The sequence below is a fragment of the Carcharodon carcharias genome, chromosome 13 (genome assembly GCF_017639515.1).
Source record: "Carcharodon carcharias isolate sCarCar2 chromosome 13, sCarCar2.pri, whole genome shotgun sequence".
Classification (NCBI taxonomy): Eukaryota; Metazoa; Chordata; class Chondrichthyes; order Lamniformes; family Lamnidae; genus Carcharodon; species Carcharodon carcharias.
Window position 1 is genome coordinate 125,151,398 of NC_054479.1, and position 12,997 is coordinate 125,164,394.

The 12,997-nt window shown below is 43.9% G+C and overlaps 1 protein-coding gene across 1 annotated transcript in view; it reads right to left on the bottom strand.

Moving 5' to 3' along the window:
- Positions 1-12,797, bottom strand: part of LOC121286146 — a 55,637-nt gene extending 42,840 nt beyond the window's left edge. The window contains exons 1-2 of the mRNA XM_041203129.1: positions 12,748-12,797; positions 2,825-2,982 (exon numbers count right to left, since the gene is read on the bottom strand). Of these exons, the coding sequence (XP_041059063.1) occupies positions 2,825-2,982; positions 12,748-12,797 (208 nt within the window). The remainder of the gene's footprint in view (positions 1-2,824; positions 2,983-12,747) is intronic.
- Positions 12,798-12,997: the final 200 nt, after the last annotated feature.

Here is a 12,997-nt window from a genome sequence, read left to right on the forward strand (position 1 = left end):
CAATCCATGCCAACTTGCCACAGGTCTGTCAGCTTCAGATGCTTCACGCCCTGTTGGTGGAGTAGAGACCTCCAGCCAGTATTCTCAGTTTGTATATAGTCATTAGAATCATAGAATCATGGAATTTTACAGTAATAAAGCACAGAAGGAAGTCATTTGGCCCACTCGGTCTGTGTCAACTCTTTCAAAGAGCAACCCTGTTAGTCTCACTCTCTGGCTCTTTCCCCAAATACCTGCAAAGTTTTTTCCTTGAAGTATTATCAAATTCCCTTTTGAAGGCTACTATTGCATCTATATCCACTATCCTATGCATTCCAAATCCTAACCAGTGTATATTTTCTCATATTGCCTCTGATTCTTTTGACAATCACCATAATTCTGTGCCCTCCGGTAATCTACACTTCAACCACCAATTAGTTTCTCTCAATTTTCTTTATCTAAATCTTTCATGATTTTAAACACCTACCAAATCTCCTCTCAGCCTTTTCTGCTCTAAGCAGAACAATCACAGTTTCTCCAGTTTAGCCATGTAATCGCTCATCCCTGGAGTCATTCTTGTGAGGTGAGAGCGACTGCCCTCGACATCAAGGCAGCATTTGACTGAGTGTGGAATCAAGGAGCCCCAGCAAAACTACAGTCAATGGGAATCAGGAGGGAAACTCTCTGCTGGTTGGATTCATACCTAGCACAATATCCAGCCTTGGGCTGACAAGTGGCAAGTAACATTCGCACACACAAGTGCCAGACAATGACCATCTCCAGCAAGACAGAATCTAACCATCGCCCCTTGACACTCAATAGCATTACCATCATTGAATACCCCACTATCAACATCCTGGCGGGTAACCATTGACCAGAAACTGAACTGGACTAGCCATATAAATACTGTGGTTACAAGTGCCGGTCAGAGGCTAGGAATCCTGCAGCGAGTAACTCACCTCCTGACTCCCCAGAGTCTGTTCACCATCTACAAGGCACAAGCCAGGAGTGTGATGGAATACTATCTCTCCATTTGCCTGCTCCAACAACACTCAAGAAGCTTGACACTATCCAAAGTAGCCCGCTTGAGTGGCACCCCATCCACAAACATCTACCCCCTCCACCACTGAAAGACAGTGGCAGCAGTGTGTATCATCTGCAAGGGAACTTACCAAGCATCCTTAGATAGCACCTTCCAAACCCAGGACCATCACCATCTAGAAGGGCTAGGACAGCAGACACATGGGAACACCAGCAACTGGAAGTTCCTCTCCAAGCCATTCACCGTCCTGACTTGGAACTTTATCACCGTTCCTTTACAGTTGCTGGATTAAAATCCTGGAACTCCTTTCCTAATAGCACTGTGGGTGTACCTACACCATATGGACTGCAGTGGTTCAAGAGGGCAGCTCACCACCACCTTCTCAAGGGCAATAAATGCTGGCGTAGCCAGCAACACCCACATCCCATGAACGAATTTTAAAAAAGGAATAAATGTATTAGAAATGTAGGGAAGAAATAAACAATTAACAAAAATATAGAAGCAATGTAAGTCTCTCTTTAATTGATACAGATGTCCATTATAGTTATAAAGATCCTTTCTTAGTACACTCAACCAACAAGCTCCTGCGGGAGGGGCAGTATTATATTAGAAATCACAGAGAAAAACAGAGGGAGAAAGGAGCCAAAAGGCAGTTGCAGTTAGATAGCACAGTGATACAATATTCCAATCAGGAAAGAGATTAATGTGTTGTAGTGGTTGCGTTTATGAAATCAAGTTAGTGCTTAACAAAAAATGTGCTCAGTTAAATTAACAAACTACAGGATATAAATAAAAGGAGATGATACTGTTGCTGCATGAGGTAGTGGTCATTAGTGTACAGTCAGTGAATCGTAGGAAGGATATTACTGCTGTTGAGAAGGTATAGAGGTGAGCATCAGGCCATATTAAGAATCTAACATGGGAGAGGTTATGGAAGTCAGACTTTATCTTTTTGGTAAAGAGATTTCCAGGTGACTAAAGTTTCCAGCCAATAAAAACCAAAACTGCTTACTACTCCAGGATCATTGTGGAATGCAAAGATAATCCTGGTTTCTTTTTTCCAATACCAACCATATCCTTAAACCTCTCTTCCACCCTCATCTCAAATAATAATGTCTCAAGTAGTTCTTTGTCACTAAAGCTGGCTCTACAGCTTCCCTCCTTTCCTCTGACCCTGAACTCACATCTTTTTCTAGTTTCTCTTCAATTCCTCTAATGTTCACTTCAAGTTCATCTTGTCCATGAGATTCCCCTCTTGCTTTCTCAAATCTATTCTTACTAAACTGATCTTCTTATTGGCCTCAATGTTATCTGGTATTGTAAAGAGTTTCCTCTGCTCAGGTCTTGTCCCCCTCCATTTCAAATCTGCTGGCATCATTATCCCAGCACTTAAAAAAAACATTTAACCTCTGTCCTTGCAAACTGTGGTCCCAAGCTCCCTTTCCTCTTCAAGTACTTCAACGTGTTTTTAACTCCCAAATCCATGCCCATCTTTTCCGCAACTCCATGTACAAATGTCTGCAATCAGGTTTCCACATCTTCCACACACTAAAATGGCCCCAAACAAAGTCACTAATGATATCCCTGTGACCGTAATGCATTATCCCTTCTCATCCTTCTTACTTATCTTCAGCCTTTGACATGGTTGATGGCACCATCTTCCTCCAGCTTCTCTTCTTCATCACCCAAGTGAGTGGAATAGCCACTGGCTGGTTCAACTCTTAACTAAACACTTATGATCAAAGAATCTCCAACAATGGTTTCTCTTCTCTTTCCCAAACCATTATTTCTGGAATTCCTAACCATCTATCCTTGACACTATCCTTTTTCTCATGAAGTCAGATTTCAAGTGTACGCTGACATCTCCCAGCTCTACTGCATCAACATTGCTCGCCCTCTCCACTGCCTCTGTGTTGTCAGACTGCTTATCCAACATCCATTCCTGGATGAGTTGAAATTTCCTGAATTAAATTTGGGAAGACATAAGCCATTGTCTTTGGTACCTTTAATAAATTACATCCTCTCCCTGACCATTCTCCCAGGTTGAACTAGACCATTCGCAACCTCAACTTCCTATTGATACTGAGCTGAGCTTTGGGGCAAAATGTTCACAATAGCGATGGTGTCAAATACCAGGGCACAAATTATGCATTAGGAGCAAAAGAAGTGAGACAAATGTTAATTCAAAATTTATTGCCCTTTATGTAAAAAGAACTTTACCAAGGAAAGCAATCAAAGCCAATAATGGGTATTGCTAAGGAATCTGAACGGATTTCCAGAGAAGGAAGAGTTGAAGGATATGATGAGAAGGCAGGTAAATGGATTTGAAATTAATCAAAATGATATCAGATTGCTGGGATTTTCCTATTCGCAAATAGTCTTGTGTGGGTTGGTTGGCTCAGTTGGTTAGGTGGTTAGAATGTGGTGCAGAACAATACCAACAGTGCAGGTTCAATCCCTGGACTGGCTGTGGTAATTAATTGGGGTATGAATGGATTTGAGCCAGATAATTTGGAGTCAAAGGTTGGCAGGAAAAACAGTAACTGAGCAATGGGCTATCTATATAAAGAAGAGACAGTCAAAGTATATTCCCACAAAGGGGAAAGGTAGGGTAAATAAATCCGGAGCTCTCAAGATGATGATCAAGGAAAAGATGTGCTAATGATGGATGTCAGGGAACCAGGCCGTATAAAGAAGGTTTAGACGGGAAGTGAAAAAGCAAATAAGAGATGCTAAGACAGAGTATGAAAATAGAATGGCAGCTAACACAAAAGGGAAACCTAAAACCCTCTACAGGATATAAATAGTAAAAAAAAACCAAGTGGGACCAAAAAAAGGACATTTGTGCATGGAAGCAGGGGGCATAGCTGAGATATTAAATGAATAATCTACCTTTACCAAGGAAGTAGATGCTGCCCAAGTCATAGTGAAAGAGAAAATAATTCAGTCACCTGAAAGGTTTAACATTGATAAGGAGAAGGTTTAGATAGACTGCCTGTACACAAAGTTGATAAGCACCAGGACCAATGAAATGTATCCAAGGATATTGTGCAAAGTGAGAGTGGAAATTGCAGAGGCATTGGCCATAATTTCCCAGTCTTCCTTAGATTCAGGGATGGTGCTAGAGGACTGGAAAATTGCAAATGTTACACCCTTGGTTAAAAAAGGGTGCAAAGATAAGCCCAGTAACTAACTACAGGCCAGTAACTTTAACTTCAATGGCAGGGAAGCTTCTAGAAACAACAATTCAGGACCAAATTAATAGTCACTTGAGGAAAATTAAGGAAAGCCATCATGGATTTGTTAAGGAGGAATCATGTTTAACTAACTTGCTGGAATATTTTGAAGAGGTAACAGAGAGGGTTGATGAGGGTAATGCTGTTGATGTGGTAAACACGGACTTCCAAAAGGCACTTCATACAGTGCTGCCCTACAGACTTGTGAGCAAAGTTATAACTCATGGATAAAAGGGACAGTAGCAAAATGGATATGAAATTGGCCGAGGGACAGGAAACAGAATAGTGGTTCATAGATGTATTTTGTGCTGAAGGAAGGTTTGCAGTGGAGTTCCCCAAAGGTTGGAGATAGGACCCTTGCTTTCCTAATATATATTAATGACCTAGACCTTGGTGTACAGCGCACAATTTCAAATGTGTGAATAACATGAAACTTGGAAGCATTGCAAACTGTGAGGAGGATAGTGTAGAGAACTTCAAAAGGACACAGGCAAGTTGGTGGAATGGGCGGATAAGTGGCAGATGAAATTTAATCCAGAGAAGTGATTCATTTTGGTAGGAAGGACATGACGAAACAATATAAAATAAAGGTACAATTCTAAAGGGGGTGCAGAAGCAGAGGGACCTTGGTGCATAAGTCAGTGAAGGGTGCATAAGTCAGTGAAGGTGGCAGGACAGATTGAGAGCATGGTTAATAAAGCATACAGTATCCTAGGCTTTATTAATAGGGACATTGAATACAACAGCAATGAGCTTTTGTTAAACCTATACAAAACTCTGATTCAGCCTCAACTGGAGTATTGTATCCAGTTCTGGGTGCCACACTTTAGGAAAGATGTGAAAGCAATAGAGAGAGTGCAGAAAAATTCACAAGATTGGTTCCAGGGATGAGGACCTTCAGTTACGTAGATAGATTGTAGAAGTTGGGACTGTTTTCCTTGGAGAAAAAAGTGTTGAGAGGGGATTTTACAGAGGTACACAAGATCATGAGGGGTCTGGACAGAGGAGATAGGGAAAACTGTTCCCACTGGTGAAAGGATCAAGAACAAGAGGACACAGATTTAAGGTAAAAGAAGCAATGGAGACATGAGTAGAAACTTTTTCACACAGCAAGTGGTTAAGATCCACAATGTGCTGCCTGACAGTGTAGTGGAGGCAGGGTGAATTGAGGCATTCAAAAGGGAATTGGATTATTATCTGAAAAGGAAGAATGTGCAGGATTATGGGAAGGCAGCAGGGAATGCACTAGGTGCATTGCTTATTCGGAAAGCTGGCGCAGACATGATAGGCTGAATGGCTTCCTTCTGTGCTATAACAATTCTGTGATTCATGGAGGCGTGCCTCCTTGTCTTCCCCACACTTTATGCGGAATGGTGCCCTTCAAGCTACATAAAGAGATCAACCTACAGTCCTTGGTGGACTATGGCTAATTACCCAACTACCTAAATAGTTTTGTGCCTAGTTAACTCAGTTCACCAAACGGCTAGTGGGTGGTTTCCATTTCTGCCAATATTGCAGCCAATGACAGGCATGCACAATTGATTCTGTTGCTCCGTTACATCATAGAGAGGGATGGAGTTGGCAGCGGCCATGATTAAAAATGGTGCCGCTCAAATAATCACAGCTGTGTTTTCTCCCCTGGATCCGGTAGCTTTGAGTTATCAGGTACATCCATTACTTTAACCCCTATATCTGTACTTTGTATTTAAAGACAACATTTCCATTCATCATTCTTTGTCCATGTCAATTGAGTTTGTTATAGTCAGTAGGAGGAGCAGGAGGCCACATACCCAGACTAAACAGTAATGCTTCAGCGATTTGCACATTTAACTAATACAAGTGTGTTTTATTATTTGCAAATTAATAATAAACATCTTATTAGTCGAACATATTTTCTCTAGAACAAGTTTTACATTTAATTTGCAAGTTTAAGCCGAGTCCATCCTTTTCTACTTGTCAGGCATCAATCTTTGCAAAATAGGAATGATTCAAGATGTTTAGTGCTTACTGATCAACATTTTTAAAAAAAATAAAAATGGAATAGTTTGCTAATAGATTGGGACTTGTTTTTGTCAGTTCTTTGCAGAATTAGCAGATACTTTCTTGTAATCAATTCAAGATAATGAGAGAAAATACCATAACAAAAAAGGTACATAGTCCAGAAAATTGTATAAACCTGCATCCTATGGCATATTAAAATATTGTTTATTAAAATATCTGTAATTCATGGAAAACTGTCTTGCCTTTCTCTGAAGATTCCATTCAAAGCTTCCAGCCAAATATTGTTTTTGCAATCTAGATTTGAAATATTAATTGCATTCATTACGTTTGCTGATTTTACAGATTGTTGAAATTGGAATGGAACAATAAAATAACTCCAAATGCCATGCCATCTCCAAAGATTGCAGGAAAGCCGCTGTAACAATCTGGGTTCCAATAGTTATAAAGGGGTAGCTGCTTGTTTTCACATAACCAGTAAAGGATAAGACTACAGCTCTTCAATGTTTCCATTAGCTGGATTTCTTTAACATCGTCATCTTTATAATTTCACAAACCTGTTCACCAGCTCTGTGAAGTGAGCACTTACCTTTATGGTTTGCAAAGTGTGAGCGGAGTATGGTTCCTCTGTTAATCACTCCTTTATTTTTCTAACTCTCCTTTGAATTTTAAAACATCCTTTTTAAAGTTATTGTAAGGCCACAGATATGATGTCGACTTGATTTTCGTGTTGGTGCTGAGCTGCTTACCCTCCATCAGTTACAGAAAGGGCATTAGATGCGCAGGTTGCAAATATTTATTTACATGCAGACCTTTAAAATGTGTAGTGAGAAAATGAAAAGAACAGAACATGCTGTCTAGGTCTGCAATATGTTATGGGAAAGTCACAGCGATAGAAATAAGCGCACCACAATAATCATTCATGTTACTGTCTCAGTTTGTTGCTACAAGTAATGATTTTAGCTTCTTACAGACCAGTGATGATATAATATCAACCTTGTTAACGGGAAATCCATTTCTTTATAGCTTTTGTCCAATCTTTTGCATCTGACAGGATTTCACTGTACATTATCTAGATGTTATTTGCCTTTTTCTTATGTGGGCAGGGAACAGCAATAGCCTTAAGAGCTTTTACTGAATAATTGTACTTTTAAAAGCATTTTAAGCTCTTGGGTTGACTCACCCATGTTTCTGGCATCCTTTGTGTTGTAACAAAGGCATTAAGTAATGCACTTAGAGTTTAGACACTCACTTTGATGAACACGTTCTCACTAATGTTTGAAAGGTCTGAAGCTGATTTGTGTTTAGCCACTGAGCCCCAATAATGTCCATATATTGGAAGCAGGCTCAAAGTGGCAACAGCTTATAAATAGAGAAAAAATAGCCCGTAAAACATATGTCTGCTCTTTCTGACCTTTTAAGTCGAACATGTTTGAGTACATTTTTTCAAACAACATGAGAGTTGAATTGCACTCTTATTTATTACAAACAACTCGAGCTTCAGAACTATTCACGCATGCGCAGAGGTACTGGCAGGCTGGGTGCAGCAGAATGATGTCATCGGCATTCTGTGTGTGCGCGGGCCAGTGTGCGTGTCCAGACCTGCCATCTTGCATTGGCAGGAGTCACAGTGCTGGAATAACATCAACACACTGGGTTTAGTTCCAGTTCTGGCTGAGATAGACTTTGGACCTGCCTCCCTGTCCTGCCCGAGAGTGGAATGCAATGGCAAACCACCACTGGCAAAAACTGCCAAGATGGCAGTGCAGGGTGAAGCATCAGCAGACAATGAGCAAAGGTCCTGCAAATTCAGATCATAATGATTCATTGCCCGCGATTTACCAGGCCAGAGCAAATGTTTGTTTGGAGATTCTGTAGCTAGATGAGTGAAAATAAATAGGTTATCAGTTTAAAAACATAAACAAACACAATAGTTCAAATGTTTTTTCCTGATGAACAAACTTGATTTTATGTAGCACCTTTTACATCCTCGGGAGATTCTAATCACTTCAAAACAATGAAATACTGTTTGAAGAGTAGCCACTTTTGTAGCTTAGGAAACTTGGTAACCAATTTATGCACAGCCAGGTCTCACAAAAAGCAATGATATAAATGACCAAATCATTGTTGTTTAATTACTAAAGAGATAAATATGAATGTATTAAAATGATGTTCCTGACGTTCGGAGGCGGTTAACACGGCCCGCCATTGAACGGTGGAGCGGACGATCGTAAATTGGTTTCACAATGGTGTAAAACTGATTTTTGGCCTTCTCCATATTATCTCTCTCTCTCACACACACACACAGACACACACACACACACACACCCCCCCACCACCACCCCCCCACCCCCCCCCACCACCAGCTGATGCCAATAGGACTAGAACATTCAGGCCTGAGATGCAAGTGGTGGTCATTCTTGTTGGGGCACCTCCAGAGGCTGCTGCATCTTTGCAGGGGCAGACTCCCTCACTGGACCCTTCTGCACTTATGGTCCCTCAGTCAGAGGGGCCAAGGAAACTGATGATGATGATGAAGATGTCCATGAAGGGTGGCACCCTCCTGCTCCTCAGTGACTGCCTTAGACCTTGGCAGTGCTTCAGATGGAGGAGGACGACTTCGGAGGAGAGCTAAAGCTGGGGCTGAGCTTGCATCCTTCCAGACAGCTCTGCACCATTAATGCTACCGACCATTCAAGGCTAAATAGTGTGGCATCCTGTGAACGTTAGTGCACAATTACTGCATGCACTCCAAGTGTAGTCGCATATAGCTCTTCAAGAGTTTGGTTACTTTTTCAATGACGAGCCACATTTCCCACCACCGGATGTCAGGAACTTCATTTCAACACAGTTGCATCTAATTATGAACCCTGCTCACCAGAATCATCTCCCCCATCAAATTTACCACCCATGTCGGCATGACCTCAGAACAGTGTGCTTCACGACTATCTTAATAAGGCATGCACCTAGAGACCTGAACTTCGAGCAGAATTCAGGGGTGTGTGCACACAATCTTGCACAGCATTTGCAAGCATCACCCCATAGGACATCAAGGAAGAGGCACTGTACATTTGTGGGGGGCACAAGCAAGTCACTTTTCCCGGCTGGGTTTCGGCACAGTGCCGAGACAAGGGCTCCAGTGCAGATCAGACCAGTTGGGGGGTGGTGTTGATGGGGAGGGGGTTGTGGGGGCAAGGCAGCACAGACAAACTGAAGGAAATACTCAAGCACATGCTGGGGGGATGGGGAGAAGGGGGGCAGTGAGGCCATGCACTTGGAAAAGCTTGTCAAAACCGAGCATTCTTCTGCAGCTGAGTCTATTCAGCTGCAGCTTCATTGACATGCTTGGAGTCGGGCCTCTGAAGATTTTCTGCCCTCTCAAGCAATGCAAAAGCATGAAAGTGCTATCTAATGCTCCAGAACTTTTCACTCTTTGGGCGCAGACTCAAAATTAATGTGTGTTTTAGGGGGCACAAAGCATTTGGCCAACTGGGCAAGTTGTACAATCCCCTTGCAAAAGGTGGCCAGTCAACTGGTGGAGATGCTCACAGCCCCTTGTAATGTCTTTAAGGTGTGGACCAGGATCCATTATGGTTCAAGCTAACAGCACAGCCTTGTAGTGTGGGTTAGGAGAATACCTGCGTCTAAGCTGACAGCACAACATGCAGTCCAATGGCCAAAACTGCCGCCAGCCAGTGGAGTGGAGGTGGGTGGGGTTTGGGCAACCAATGAACGCGCTACACATGGGCCATCCAAGTGGCAGCCAGTATTTTCCTACGTATGTAAAGGGGCCTTCAAACTTAACCAAGAGAGGTTATTCGGACAATTTTGCTAACCCACATTTCTCTCTCTTTGATCCAGCAGGAGAAGAACATCAGGAACACAGAGCCTGGTGATTTAGCAGTATGCCTCATGGCTTAAAGAGACCAGAGAAGTAGAAGACAAGAGCGGTGGAGGTGCCTGGCTTGGCAAAGGGAGGAGCACCTCCCTCAAGATGAAGGGGCAGCAGGGCCTGCTGAGCACGCAGCTGAAGGTTCACAGCAAGCTGTCACTCGCAGGCACCTCCCTAGACCCAGGGTTTATAGACTGTGCCTGTCATTCCTGCACATGACTGAAAACCAAGACTGTACATGTCTTGGGAACTGGTCGGCCACATATGCCACCTGCTGCAGGACTTGGTGCCATGGGGACACAGAGGGCATCCACTGCCAGTGGCCGTGAAAGTGACCACAGTGCTCAAATGACCTATGTGGGATTTTGCAAGCCTCCATGCACAAGTGCATCGAAGAGGTCACGGACACCATATTCGAGAAGGCACAGAACTTTGTGCATTTCACCCTGATTCAGGGAAGCCAGGAAGCAAGAGCGCTGAGACTTGCGCAGACCTCAGGTTTTCAACAGGTACAAGGTGCCATCGACCGCACTCACTTGGTGCTTAGATCTCTGTGGCAACAAGCAGTCAAATACATCAAGCAAGGGCTTCCACTCACTGAATGTTGAGCTGGTGTGCTACCAGCACAACTACATCCTGCAGGTCTGTGCATGATTACCAGGGAGCATCCATGACTCCTACATCCTTAGCAGGCTGCAGTGTTGGCTCCTCAGGCACAAGGGCTACCCACAGAGGATGAGGCTGATAACACCCATGTGGTGGCCTCAGACTTCAGCAGAGAAATGGTACAACAAGGCTCTTGCCACAACCTGGGCTTTGGTGGAGCAAATAATAGGCATTTTGAAAATGAGGTTCCAGTGCCTTGACAGGGCCAGTGGAGCACTGCAATACAGTCCCCAGAGGCTGGAGCACATCCTTGTCACTTGCTGCGTGCTCCACAGCCTAGTGCTGCAAAGCAGGGGGAAGACCTGGCTGAGGAAATGATGAAGGGGCTGCACATATCCTCTGATGAGCAGGGGGTTGAAGGAGATGATGATGATGATGAGGTACTCAAAGGCAAGGATGCCGATGATGAGGCCATCGCACTGGCCAGACGAGGCAGGTATGCTCAGGAGGCCTTCACAGCAGCAAGATTAGTGGAGGATGATGATGAGCTGCAGCGAAGACAGTTCTGACGTCCTTACCTTGCATCTGTGAACATTTGACTCCTGTGTGGCTGATGGTATCGCCCATGCCCTCAGTACTCAGGCTCATATCATGGAGATGCAGTGGAAGCCCTAATAGTCATTAGATTTCAGGAGGATGATGATGACATGCAGTGAGGATGCTCCAAAGATCTTCACATTGCTTCTGTAATGTCTGACTCCTGTCTAGCTGAGGGCAGCTCGCTTACACTCTTGTGATCAGGATCATATCATGGAGACACAGCTGTGAAATTTTAAATGCACCTGATCCTTTGTCAGCCTTCAGCACCAGATCCCTTCAGGAGAATAGCGTCATCTGTCACAGATGCTGAAGAGGTGGGAAACTAGCCCCACCTCAAAGGTGTTGAGATCATACAGAAGAGAATGACGGAGCTCTATGAAGCCTGCCCATGACATTCTGGCAACAATGACTAGCACCATCAAAGAGCAGGCATCATTGTGTCCAGTGAGTGTTAAGTCAGACCATCACTTTGGTCTGAAGGGAACATACTGCACAGGGAAGAGGCCCTGTAATGAGAAACCTGCCTTTTTCTTGTGCAGGAACCAAGGTTTCACATCTGAGTGACACAAACACTGCTCATCATAACAAGAAGCCACAGGCAAGGAGATAGTCTTGGGAGATTATTTACAATAATGAACGTTATGTACAAGTGATTAACACTCATGCCAAGGCTGTGCAGCTACATAGTCTTCACAAGCTTAGCCTAAATGGCCAAGTGGTTATGGTACTGGGTTTGTAACCCCAAGATCAAGAGTTCAAATCTCACAATGGCAAATTATGAAACAATGTAACCTCATTTGAAACAGATGGAAATGGGTTTGTACTCGAAAGAGTTACATAGTCTTCACAAGCTTGGCCTAAATAGCCAAGTAGCAATGGTACTGGGCTTGTAACTCCAAGATCAAGAGTTCAAATCTCACAATGGCAAACTATGAAACAATGTTACTTAGAACAGATGGAAACGTGTTTGTACTCGAAAGAGTTACATAGTCTTCACCTTCTTAAACCTGTCTTGGTGCTCCCCTGACATCCACAGCAAAGGTAGAAGCAGCCTTCTGACTGCTACGTCCTGTCTGTGACTACTTGTTGGCGGGCCAAGACCTGGAGGGCCGTGGGCTGCTTTTGGGGTCCTGCTGTGTGGTAGTGACATGCTCCTCAGCCTGTGGAGCTGGTGCTTCTGGGGTCACAGGAAGTGGAGATTCAGATGGGCAGGACACTAACAAAGTTGTCTGAGTAGCTAGCCCTGGGGTGTGCACCTGCTAATCCTCCCTGAGGGCCCCTGGCTGACTCCTTGAGGAGAAGGGGAAGCTGGAGTGAGATCAAGGTGCCCTGCACCCACTTGTGTTGGCACTGTTGGAGGCCAACTATGGCGTCAGTAGTGGGGTTCAGCCCACGAAACTGCTTGTCCAACGTCCTGGACCAAGGTCTCCATGGCGGCCGCCATCCTACCAGCATTGACCTTGGTTGTGTTGGCATTTTGGTGCTATCATCTCAGACTGAAGGTGGATGGACTCTTCCATCATGCCTTGCAATCTGAGGTGTGCAGTAGACATCCCGAGCTTGCCTTTGTAGCTAAAGCAACTGGGGTATGAACAAGTCCAGAGGCTCCTCAGCTGACTCGGACTGAGGAGATTTCTGGCCTCC